This window comes from Macrobrachium nipponense, chromosome 15, assembly GCF_015104395.2.
Source record: "Macrobrachium nipponense isolate FS-2020 chromosome 15, ASM1510439v2, whole genome shotgun sequence".
Lineage (NCBI taxonomy): Eukaryota > Metazoa > Arthropoda > Malacostraca > Decapoda > Palaemonidae > Macrobrachium > Macrobrachium nipponense.
The window spans coordinates 38,915,165-38,926,682 of record NC_087208.1 but is presented as its reverse complement, the minus strand read 5'-3'; the positions used below and the strand labels follow the sequence as shown (position 1 = coordinate 38,926,682).

The following is an 11,518-nucleotide window of genomic DNA, read 5'->3' as shown; positions in this document are numbered from 1 at the left end:
AGTACAGTTATTTCCATGCAGTTTCATTTTAAATTGGCTGAACTATACATTTAAGTCATCTAGTTACAACTTTATTTGGTATTCTATTCACATCGGTGATTTTGCAAGATACTGATACGTTATATACATTTGAGAGTTTCTGTAACCAGTTATATACTGTACATATTTGAAATAGTTATCATTACAGGTCAACTGCCATTAATCTTCTACTGTACAGTAAAACTGTTCAGCAAAGATAAATTACTCTGTATTGCAAACAGTCACAAATTGTCAGGTCATTATTAGGTTTACTTTAATTATCTGCTGTTCCACACCTTAATAAGAGTAGTTCTTGTCCAAATTATTATAATCAATGTTGATAACTTCCAGAAGACTCCAGTGCACAGCTCAAAAATGAATATACTGATTAACTGCAAGATTTCTCTACTGCTATTTGCAACTAAAGTACTGGCTACAACAGTACTACTGTTAAGGACTAGTATTCTATGAAAAACTGCACTTCTAGTAAAATGGACAAAAGTAATGTGTAGAATACCAAAATGGCAAGTAAGCTGTAAAATTTGCCTACTTGGCTACGGTTCAGTCCCAAGTAGGACCAACTTGTCAAAAAATTCAAGCAGTAACTAGCAGGTTTAAGAAAACTGTAAAAATTTTTAAACTTTATTGTTGAACCCAGCACTTTTGAGTGGATCCAAAACCTTGAAATTAGTAAATTAAAATATTGTGACCATTTCTCAAATTTTTTTGTTTCTTGAACATGGAATCTGATATGGGGAGTCAACCTAGAGCTCAACAAGTTATTATTATTTATTATTGAAGTGGTGTTTCCCAAGGAAAGAACTCAAAACGTAGGAGCACCCACACAGTGCTGTACTCTTAATGCTTTTAGAACTACTTTTGTTTTGCCGGGAACATCCCCTCCCCTGTACCCAATACGAAAAACAAAGTGACAGTGCTGTTTCATAACAAGATTATAGTATAATTGCCTTGATATTTATTATTACTTACTATTAATTATTATGATATCTGTATTTCCTATGTACAAAGGCCAACCCATAGCTATTTAGCTTTAGTACGAAGCTTTAGATGACAAACATGAAACCACACTAGTTAGGTCTAAGAAACGAAACCAGTGTTAGCAGCTGGTCAATGCCAAGGCATTGGTTCCTAGCTTGTCATAAATTTCCAAATCATCTCCAACTGTCCACATACAATAGTCAAATCATTTAAAATCTAAAACAACAAGATTCTCTCTACACTTGGTAGCTAAAATGCAACATCTTTTGTTGTCAACATAAATCAAGTTTGGTTCCAATTGAATATTATTTATTCAGATGAATAAAATTCTGAGACAAGCAGGCATTATTATTCAACCACTAAATCCATCTATTCATAACAAAATTTGTTTACACCAAAATCTAAGTCCACAAGAAACAGACTTAGTATATTATTATTATTATTATTATTATATATAATAAGCAACTGAGCAGGAACTACAGAGGTAGAATGCTCCATTTTGTGATGATGATGAATGCTCTGGTTAACAAAGAAAAAATGGCCATAATTACATAATGCAAGACATGCACTCTTAACTCTTGCTAGTTCATGCACTCTTCTAATTGGGCTGCTGCTGCTGCTGCTGCTGCTGCTTCACTCTCAAGGTACAAAGCATAAAGTCTGGAGAATACCTATGAACTAGATGAAAAAAACTACCTCTACCAATGACCGGCTTCTAAAACAAAAGCAAATTGAGTGTGCAAAGCTCGTACGTACTTTAGTGTGGAATGTTACGGACCCAATAATGTATAGTATCTTATTTTGAGAAAAGATTGTAAATAAATAAAGCATAAATTTAGTCTGGTAAAGAAAAATAGTAAAAAGGGATCAAATTAAATGACAGTAACTTGTAGGTTAAAATGTATTATCCTCTGAATTTAACGCACATCGCCAAGTGTTGTTAATACACATATCCAATTAAGGAGAACATAAAATAAAACCTAAGCATATCAACATGAACCAACGAACGTGGATAAGAAGGTTTGAGCAGTACAGCTGTAACAACTCCTGAATAGAATAATGATTATGATTAATCCTGAAAATAGTCTTGCAAACTAGGTCGTCTCAAAGATTGGGGCTCTACACACTATCTACACAATATTTTACACTTGGTTGTGGCTGCAAAACTGCAGCCATCACACTTCTAATTACTGTATTGTGTGCACTAAAATTTACACAATTTTAACAGATGAGACAAACTTAACCAGGGCCACTTGTGTAAGAAAGCAAAACCATTGAATAACAATGTTTCACCAAAATACTAAAGAACTTAATTTTCCAAGTTGAATATTTATTATTATTATTATTATTATGTTACAAGCCAGTAGTACAGTATGTATGATTTTCTGGAGAAGCTGAATTCCCCTTCTGAAGAAGACCTGTGATCTGTGCTTTCTCACACGAGCGGCCTGGACAAAGAGTTTTATACACGGTCCTGAAACCTCATTTCATGTTAGTTTTGGTGCAGTCTTGAAGTGCCAGAATTTTTTTTTTTTTTTTGTCTTTAAGGTATCCTTTCACCAGGATTATTCTGTACATATATTTGGCTGTTATTCACTGAAAATCTTATATATAACAATGGGAAAATCAGAAACAACCATAATGACACTAAAACCTTCAGTAAATAACACCTAAATACTGGAATAGCGTTGAAGAGCGTGGCATATGGCTGCCATCGCTCTCCATTACTAAATAAATTCCTTGCTATAATTCCTCATTGGAATATTTACTGAACACTTTTCTTCCTTTTAAAACTCAAGAAGGCGCCACTGGTAGCGCCTTCAAGCCGCTAACGGTCACATCTTTTACTTATTTTTTTTGAAGTCTTTCATATACAGTACACTACTTCCTTATAAAATTATATCAATATTAACAGCTGAATTAATTTCCTTATCAAATGTACATTAAATAAATCATCTTTGTAGAAATTTCAACAGCCTTACTAGAGTTGGCTTAGTTTAGTAAGTTTCTCATATATATATATATATATATCAAACATCCTTTTTATGAACACGAGGAAAAGCAACTCATGCCGGCTAAGCCAACACGATGCCAGATAATATGGCCACTTTAATAACTCTCTTTTCTTAATAGTATGTCTCCATTTCAATCCATCCTCCTGGATTCCTACGCAGGATGAAACGACGGCACTCATCATAAACAAAGATCAACAAAGAGAATGGAAGGGCAGGCAGCCACCAGTAGAATCTGAAGGACAAGGCACAAGTCAATATTAAATAAAACATAGACCCTTTCAAATCTCAAATTCATCCAAATTTCAAGCAAAGAGGTGTGCTGTCAACTTCAAATGGAGTAAAATAACTTGAACATAGTAACCGAAGGTCAAAAACTTGAAATACAATTCGTATACACTTACTTGAGAGGGTACATACGAAGACCTTTGTCCATTCCAGGGGTGTAAGAAAGGAAGGCAGCCAGGGTTGTCTCAAACACTAATCCAAAGTTCAGTACCATGTTCCTGTAAAACAATTCACATTCAGTCCCTTAATATAGAGCATATCATAATCTGAAGATCTCTGCCACAAAAAAAAATTACCTAATACTAATGAATACAGATTACCAAATTCAGTTCTACTGCACGCACAAGTTATGCTCTACAAAACTAGGTAGACTTATTTCACACAGATGGTAAACTAATATACTCACTTCATTCCCTGGTGTACTATAGAATTACGACGGGTCTTGCAAATAATCAAATCGGCCCACTGCACAATCACGATAGAAACGAAGAAAGCAGTGTGGCAGGTGTATTCAAGAACCTTGCGGTCATGGTAGGTCTGAAAAGGAGAAGACATTATCATCATCCTAAACGAGCAAAACCTTTCAACAAAGCCTTCACAAATAAAGTACACAAACTGGACTCAATCAAAACCCAGTAGTGACCAAGGAGGTAACATTTTGATATGGTATTCAAAATAGTTTTGCCAAAATAAAAGAAATCCACAACTAACAATATGCTTTTCCAATACTGATCAGTACATATGCTGTTAATTATTAAATATAAATTTCACTTTAATTCTATTAAAATTCCAAATTCTACTAACAAATTCCAACATTACCTTTGAAATTTGTGGAATTCAAAATAAGATGTCAAAATCATAATGATTTACTATTCTCATCCTTTTAAAATAATAGTAGTTTACATTGACATTTCACTGCAATTTTGTTCTTTTGGGCAGCAAACAAAAAGCAATTGCATAAAATCTAGGGAACTAGAAATTTGAAACTAAATAACCGATACTGTCGCCCCTAACCTACGGGTTGCATGCAACATTTCAGGCCATTTCCCTCCTAAATCATCTGCAAACTTTTTTTTAGGAGCGCAATTATGCTTTTACTGAAATGCCTGCTACAATGGGGATGTCTTTGACAGACAACCGCTTTTATTTTTTGTTCATGTTGTATATATACAGGATCATTATGCAGCACTGTAACGGAGTTTTGACTCCTATAATTTTGCATACGTACTGATGTTCCACTAGCTCATACAATTGGATTTGAGTCAGTCCATTTTCCCTACAGAACTCTGCAATAAAACTTTGCTTTCAGCTTATATAAAAATTATTACAATGAATAAAGTATTTTCTAAGTTACATATAGATTTTTTCCCCAAGTTCTTTTACAAGAAATACAAATAAAACTCACCCATTCCTGGTGGTAATGATCTTCCAGATCGTTGATGGCCTTGGAATCCCAGGATTCACGCAGACCGAAGAGTTTTGGTGGAAGGAACCCATTCTCAGCCATGATCACAAAGTAAGCGTAGAATCCTGCTAAGGCTTGGATCATACCAATCTGACCATAGGCCATGGAGATAAGCCTGTTTTTCAGGGAAGGGGGGAGTGAACAAGAAAGCAGTTAGCAAACTTCAACGTACCTACAGAGCAGCTGGATTCCATTAACACATTACAAATTAACGTTTCTTATGCAGCACATTACTTTCATTTATTTGAGTACTTTTTAGTAACTTGATTTTATACGAATCTTATTTTAAAAAGTTTCAATTTGACTAAAATATTTGCACCCCTCTCCAAACAATACTGTGATTCCTAATAGATGCTCAAGTCAATGCTCATAAACTGGATACACAGAAATGAAAATCAATCTCAATCTCGCTAATGAGTAAAGAGCATTAGACATACAAGCAAAGTAGAAAATTTTCGTATAAGATTCAAAAAGCTTCATCTACAGCAACATACAGAGAGCAATCAATCCAAAGTTTCAGAAATTGGATGGGGCCATTTACAAAGGAGTCAGCTAGAAGCCTTTTCAAATTGTTGAGTTAGTAGAAAACGAAAACCTTACCACTGCTCAAGAAGCTTAGACCATCAAGGTTCGCCATCAGAAGCAATGTCAGTACAGTACTTACATTATCATATACTAGTGTTAGTGTGCGCGCGCCGGAGTTATGTATACAGGTAATATAAACGGCAGATACTGTACACGTAAACAAAACACTATAATAATTATTTTACACCTTTTGACAAACAAACCATGCACTCGAGGATTCATGCATAAACTTCATGAGAGACTGTACAAATAAAAGAAAGAACACAAAAGGGGAAAATACCTCTTTAACCATCTATTAGAACGGAGGTTGAAAGACGGGGATTAGAGCAAAGGGGCAGGCAATGTCACCATTAAACATCTAGACACGGATCCCAGTCAACTTCCAGACATGGTGCAGGAGGTATCTCATTTACAAAAGGAACAAAAGCCTATGAAAGTGTCATCTCCCCTCTTACTAAAATCTCAAAAACTAGCTTACTGCTTTGATATGGAATAACCTAGTGTTTGGAATAACATTTCCTACCTGCCAAAACTCAACAGAAAGAGCACACTGGTTACAAAACAAAAGGTAAAACCTCCCATCTATCCGCATAGTGAAGGGTGGGTGTGTGTGTGCACTGCTATAGGTGCATTTGTTGTCCAACAAACACGTAATAAGAGTACTTCTGCCTTTACTGCTGCAGACTGCAATTAAATGTCAATGACAAGAAGAACGAAGAGATGGCATTCCACGAGTAAGGTTGTTTTATACTGTAACAATGTCGGTGCATTATATACTGGTACACTTGTTTGCCAACACAAGAAACAAACATTTTCCTGGATTTTATGGGAGACATATATGGTGTGTCCACTGCAAGGACAGTTGTTGTCTGCAACACCCAATAAACATTCCTAATTTTGCAAACAGCAGCAACAAGGGAGCAGAGACTTGCAATGGTAGAAAAGCATTGCAGAGCCCCTCTGGGAAAAGGCTGATAGAACTTCCTCACCTGTAGTTCACAAGCTTGTCGTGCCACGGGTCTCGTGGCTGCCTCTTCATAATATCCGCTTCAGCAGCCTCATAGGCCAGGGAAATGGCGGGGACCTGCACATTTGTGTAAAAATTTACGTATCATTAGCGTGGCTCCCAGTCATCCAAGAATACGGTCCTTATAGATGGATGGCGATGAACGAAAAGTAGTCAGCTGGCCCTTGACTGGTCGGTGATATGGGTGGACCACACACCATGCACAGTGGCTCAGGGTAGAGGGCTAGGCAGGAGAGGCACAATTTTTGGACTTGCAAAAATGACCTATGGTCCCCTTTTTTATGATCCCTATCAAGAAGGCCCTCACTCCTGACAACCTCTTCCTGAGTAAAAACCACTGGCCAGTGTGTAAATGTAGATGGGTAATTCGCATAGCATTATCACGTGCTAGAAGCGCCATCTACTTGTACCTACAATCATGTTCAAACAGGGACAAACACAAACACTGCTTCCTAAATAGTACAGGCCATCTCAAGAGGAAGCATTAACAGCCTGAGCCGTGGATCATGATTTCATTCTGTCTATTGATATTTCTACAATGCATGGTTGCAATCGAGACCCACTTCTGGGCCGCAGATGCTGAATGAATAGTCATTTGACAAACATCCCAACGACAGGTCTGTCAAGCACTGGACACTTAAAGCACCACTGACTTTAGGAAAAGGTTATTACAAGGAGGAAAAGAACAACACTGATCATGCACTCCCCACAACACAACACAACACTCACCTATTACAGCATGCAACAAGTGCCTATCATGGGAAATTAAAAAACAAAGAGAACACAAATGTAAGTGAAAAAACAAAAGTGATCGGCATGTTTAATGCTCTGATATCTTTTTCCAGCATACTTTGATCATTTGCATTTCATCGCCTTGTAGTGATCGTGATAACCATTAAGAATTTAATGTGTCTCTGAACAATGATGATTCTCTTACTGCTTGCTTAATTATAACAAAAACTAAACAAAACCATACAAATAATAAGTGAGAACGAAAAAAAATCATGCCAGCACTCTTCGGTAAGGCAAAAGCCACCATTATTTTTTTTTTTTTTTTTTGTTACCTCAAAGCAATCACCCTTACCAAAAAACCCACACAAATTGTGTTTTGAAGAAATAGCAATTACGAAGTTGTTAGTGATCAAGTTAAAAGTTCAAGCTGCAGCTGGTTTTACGGTTACGAGAACATTACCTCTCATTCACAAGCTTGTCGGTGAATGGATTTCTAGGCTGGCGCTTCATAATGTCAGATTCAGCTTCTTCATATGCAAGTGAAATGGCAGGGACCTGTCATGGCCAACATAAACATTAAACTAAAATATACGCAGGCATTAAAACGGTCAACAAAAAACCTCATCAAAGGATACATAAAATCATTCTAGGGATGCTTCAGCCCACAATTTTACCTGAAAAACTAAGAAACAAAAGAGAAACTATGCAACCAAACTAAGGTTTTTATATATAATTTTCTGCTCTGTCCTGCTGGGCACATGCAAGCCTTGCTGAATGTCTGGTGACAGGTCGTCTCATACTAAAGCATATCTGAACATCGTGCTGATTTCAAGGGTGATCTTGAAAAGAGAAATTTACACAGATAACAAGAAACTTGATGAAGAGAATGTGACTAGGAAGCTAACTCTTCTCCTTGTACGAAGAAAGTGAAAATGATCTCTGTGGCATCAAGTCTCATGTCAAGTCTTTGAAAATGAGCTAGCTGTGCTTCTTACTGAAGAGCACTCAAAAATACTGCTCATGAGAACTGCGTTGCAACAAAGCACAGCACTAGCTTGATATAAAAAAAAAAAGTATGTCAAATATTTCCATTCTAACTGGAAAAAATGTCCTTTCATTCATGCAGGAGGTTTTTTTTTTTTCTCATCTTCAATAAATATATACCTATGCAGCTGATGGGAATTTGGCAATACGGGGTGGGAGAATAGAAGGGGTGGTAGAGATTCAGGAGGGGAAAAGGGGACTATAAAAGGATTCTCAGATTCATGAAGAGAGAAAACCTGCACACATTACCTCTCGTTCACAAGCTTGTCGGTGAACGGATTGCGGGGTTGACGCTTCATTATGTCTGATTCAGCTGCTTCATAGGCAAGAGAAATGGCTGGGACCTGTCATGGCCAGCACAGGACAAGAGGCAGACAAGAAAGACAGATAAGATATCAGATACACAAGGGGTGAACTCTGGAGGCACGACACTAAAGTGATGATTGTCATGGCATGCATGGCAGGTATAACACACCAAGGCCGGTCTTGATAAAGAGTGCCAAGCTCCTTAGAATCACACAAACTGAATTAAACTTCAGAACTACTATGCCCCTGAAGTTACAAAAAAAAACAATATTTCTATCTATGATGGCCCCTGAACTTGCAATGAAACATTGAACACTTTTATGACCACGACCCGTCAAACTTGGCACCTTTAATGAATACGGCTAGAGTTGTGCGATTCGATCGGCTGAGAGTTAGCAGCTTCTACACACTCAGCCTGCAGTGGCAAGATGAATCTTGGGGTGCAAGATGTCAGGACCAGATGATTTCCCTTGCGTAAGTGAAGAAGGGCTTGGGAGTACAGTCAAAATATGATAACTTTGCATGGATGTATGGAGATGGAATATGATGTCATATTAGTCTACACCTTAAACTAGCCAAACAGATAGCCTTAGTAGAAGAGTGTAAAACTTGTGTTTACCTAAAATAGAGAAAGTGGTAAAAAACAATTTAACACTATACTGAATGAACTTACTTTATTCTAAAAATTTTGCTTCAAACTGGCAAATAAATGCCACCTTGAAACTCATTCTCAGAATTCTTTCAAATACATTAAGCTTTATCACTGCAACTGCATCCAATTTACAAGTGGATACAAAAGCACTAAGACAGGAAAAGTCTTTTCTGTTGAACTGGCTTTCATCACTGTAATAAAATGTTATGGTTGAAAAGACAAAATGAAGAGAAATGGAAACAACGACTTACTGGCACTAGTTGGAAAAAAAATGTAAGGAAAAAATAGCAGTCTTAACTTACATGGTAACCGTCAGCTAAAATCCACAAAAGTTTTATTTTCTGTGATAGATACTAAATCTACAGAGAAAAGTATTACCTCTCGCGTGTCAAATGATACTGTTCAAGTGTGAGCAGTTGAAAAAATAAATGCCATGAAGGATTCAGAATTGACAAGCATGTGTAAGATATTGCTGAAGTTAGAAAAAATTATCTTTTTGGTGCTTAAGTGATGGTACAGTAGTTATATTTATTTAAGAATATGTTCCCACCTAAAAAAAATTACATGTGTAAACAGCAAGTAAAAAGAAAACCACTAATCATAAGAGGGCTCTTAGAACCTTTGAAAACTTACAGATGCATTTTGTAATTGAAAAGTGAGGAAAAAAGGCTGTATCTGTATCATTCAATTCCAGTTTCTGGGCTTGATGAGAAAAATATCTTCCTAACTAGCATTTAATATGTAAGGGATATAAATTTATAGGAGGCAAAATCTCATTCCTCAAAAGTTGCAGTTTAGCGAATGAATTAAATATCAAAGTAGAGAGAAAAAAAAAGTTTGATCTTATAGAGATCTGAAATTGCCATATCTCAAATCAGCTTAGTTTCAAAAAAGCAATCAAGAGAAGACCAGGCTGTAGGTCCTGGTACAGTCCAGTATCATAAAAAAAAAAAAAAAACAGAAAGCCTTCATTAAGAGACTTCCGGTCAAATCTCCAAATGGCGAACCTCATCATCGCACATGCACAACAACTTGTCCTGCCAAAAACTTCCTGTTAGTTAAGAGAAGAGCCATATTTTATGCCAATTCGAATCTCGCATCATGAAGACAATTTTGCGTGCGAATGAAAACTAGTAATGAGGGAGGAAAAAAAAAAATCTCCAAGTTGCAAAAGCTGATGAAAGAACCTGATCCAACCATTGTTTCTTTCTAGCGGAGACCGTTTACCTTTCGTTGACTAATTTGTCTTTGAATGGATTTCTTGGATATCGTTTCATGATATCACTCTCAGCTTGTTCATAAGCCAGAGATATGGCCGGGATCTACAAAGGATGGAGATAATATTCTAGTCAACCTCTGCTGTACTGTAATAGCATACTTAATAGCCCAAACTCTATTGATTATTTGAGTGAAAAACTACAGCAATACTATACTGATAAATTACGCTAAAATTTACCTCAATTTAACATAGTACTTCTATTACCAACAAAGGCAGCAGCTTAAGACTACCTGCATCAAAAACACTTGAAACAACAATGACTTTCCTAGCTTTAATACGTTTACCTCAAGATTACTCATCTAATTCAACAACTGATTACTACTTCCTTTCAATGTACCTTTCATTGACCAATTTATCATACAGAGGATTTCGTGGGCGCCTCTTCATAATGTCATTCTCAGCCATTTCATAGGCCAGAGATATGGCTGGGATCTCAAGTAAAATACAAAAGGTTAGTCTCTTAGAAAATACTATGAAATATGTAGGCTTGGGCATGCATCATCAGAGGTACATCACTTTCTTTTTTTAACTTGTATTCTTTTTAAATGGAGGTATTAAGAAAGCCTTATTTACTATCATATATTGATGAGATTATCTTACAAAAAGCACAAAATATTTGTGCTTTGAGTGACCTTGCTTTACCAAAAAAAAATAAATAAATAAAAAAAAAAAGCTTGAGAAAGGAAACTAAAAGGACTTACCATGTCAGTACCCAAATCAATGCAGAGAATAGTCACAGTTCCCAGGGGCAATGGAACAGAGCCAATCATGAAGAACAAGAAGGGGGAGATCTCAGGAATGTTGGAGGTCAGAGTGTAAGCAATACTCTTCTTCAGGTTATCGAAAATCAGTCTACCCTCTTCCACACCAGTGACAATGGAAGCAAAGTTGTCATCCAGCAGAATCATGTCAGCAGCTTGTTTGGACACATCAGAACCAGCAATACCCATAGCAACACCTGCAAGAAGGAAACCACAGCAATATAATGACAGCAATACTAATTGTTAAAGGATGGCCTTTTTACAATGCAGATCTATTATTAATAATAACCAGTACTTAGATCCATGAAGGAGCTCAATTCTACTACTGAATGACGTTGAACAATTCTATA

At 36.6% G+C, this 11,518-nt stretch overlaps 1 protein-coding gene across 7 annotated transcripts in view; it reads right to left on the bottom strand.

Moving 5' to 3' along the window:
* Positions 1-648: 648 nt before the first annotated feature.
* The window catches only part of LOC135227104 (sodium/potassium-transporting ATPase subunit alpha-like), a 93,103-nt gene continuing 82,233 nt past the window's right edge, over positions 649-11,518 (bottom strand). For 3 of the 7 annotated variants that reach the window (XM_064266970.1, XM_064266965.1, XM_064266971.1), the window contains 6 exons: positions 11,109-11,365; positions 7,587-7,681; positions 4,723-4,897; positions 3,724-3,854; positions 3,434-3,535; positions 649-3,264 (listed from right to left, as the gene is read on the bottom strand). In XM_064266970.1, the coding sequence (XP_064123040.1) occupies positions 3,144-3,264; positions 3,434-3,535; positions 3,724-3,854; positions 4,723-4,897; positions 7,587-7,681; positions 11,109-11,365 (881 nt within the window). In that variant the 3' untranslated portion in view covers positions 649-3,143. Of the gene's footprint in view, positions 3,265-3,433; positions 3,536-3,723; positions 3,855-4,722; positions 4,898-6,356; positions 6,452-7,586; positions 7,682-8,419; positions 8,515-10,355; positions 10,451-10,744; positions 10,840-11,108; positions 11,366-11,518 lie in introns of all 7 variants that reach the window. The other 4 variants (XM_064266969.1, XM_064266966.1, XM_064266968.1 and 1 more) reach the window with 4 other exon arrangements.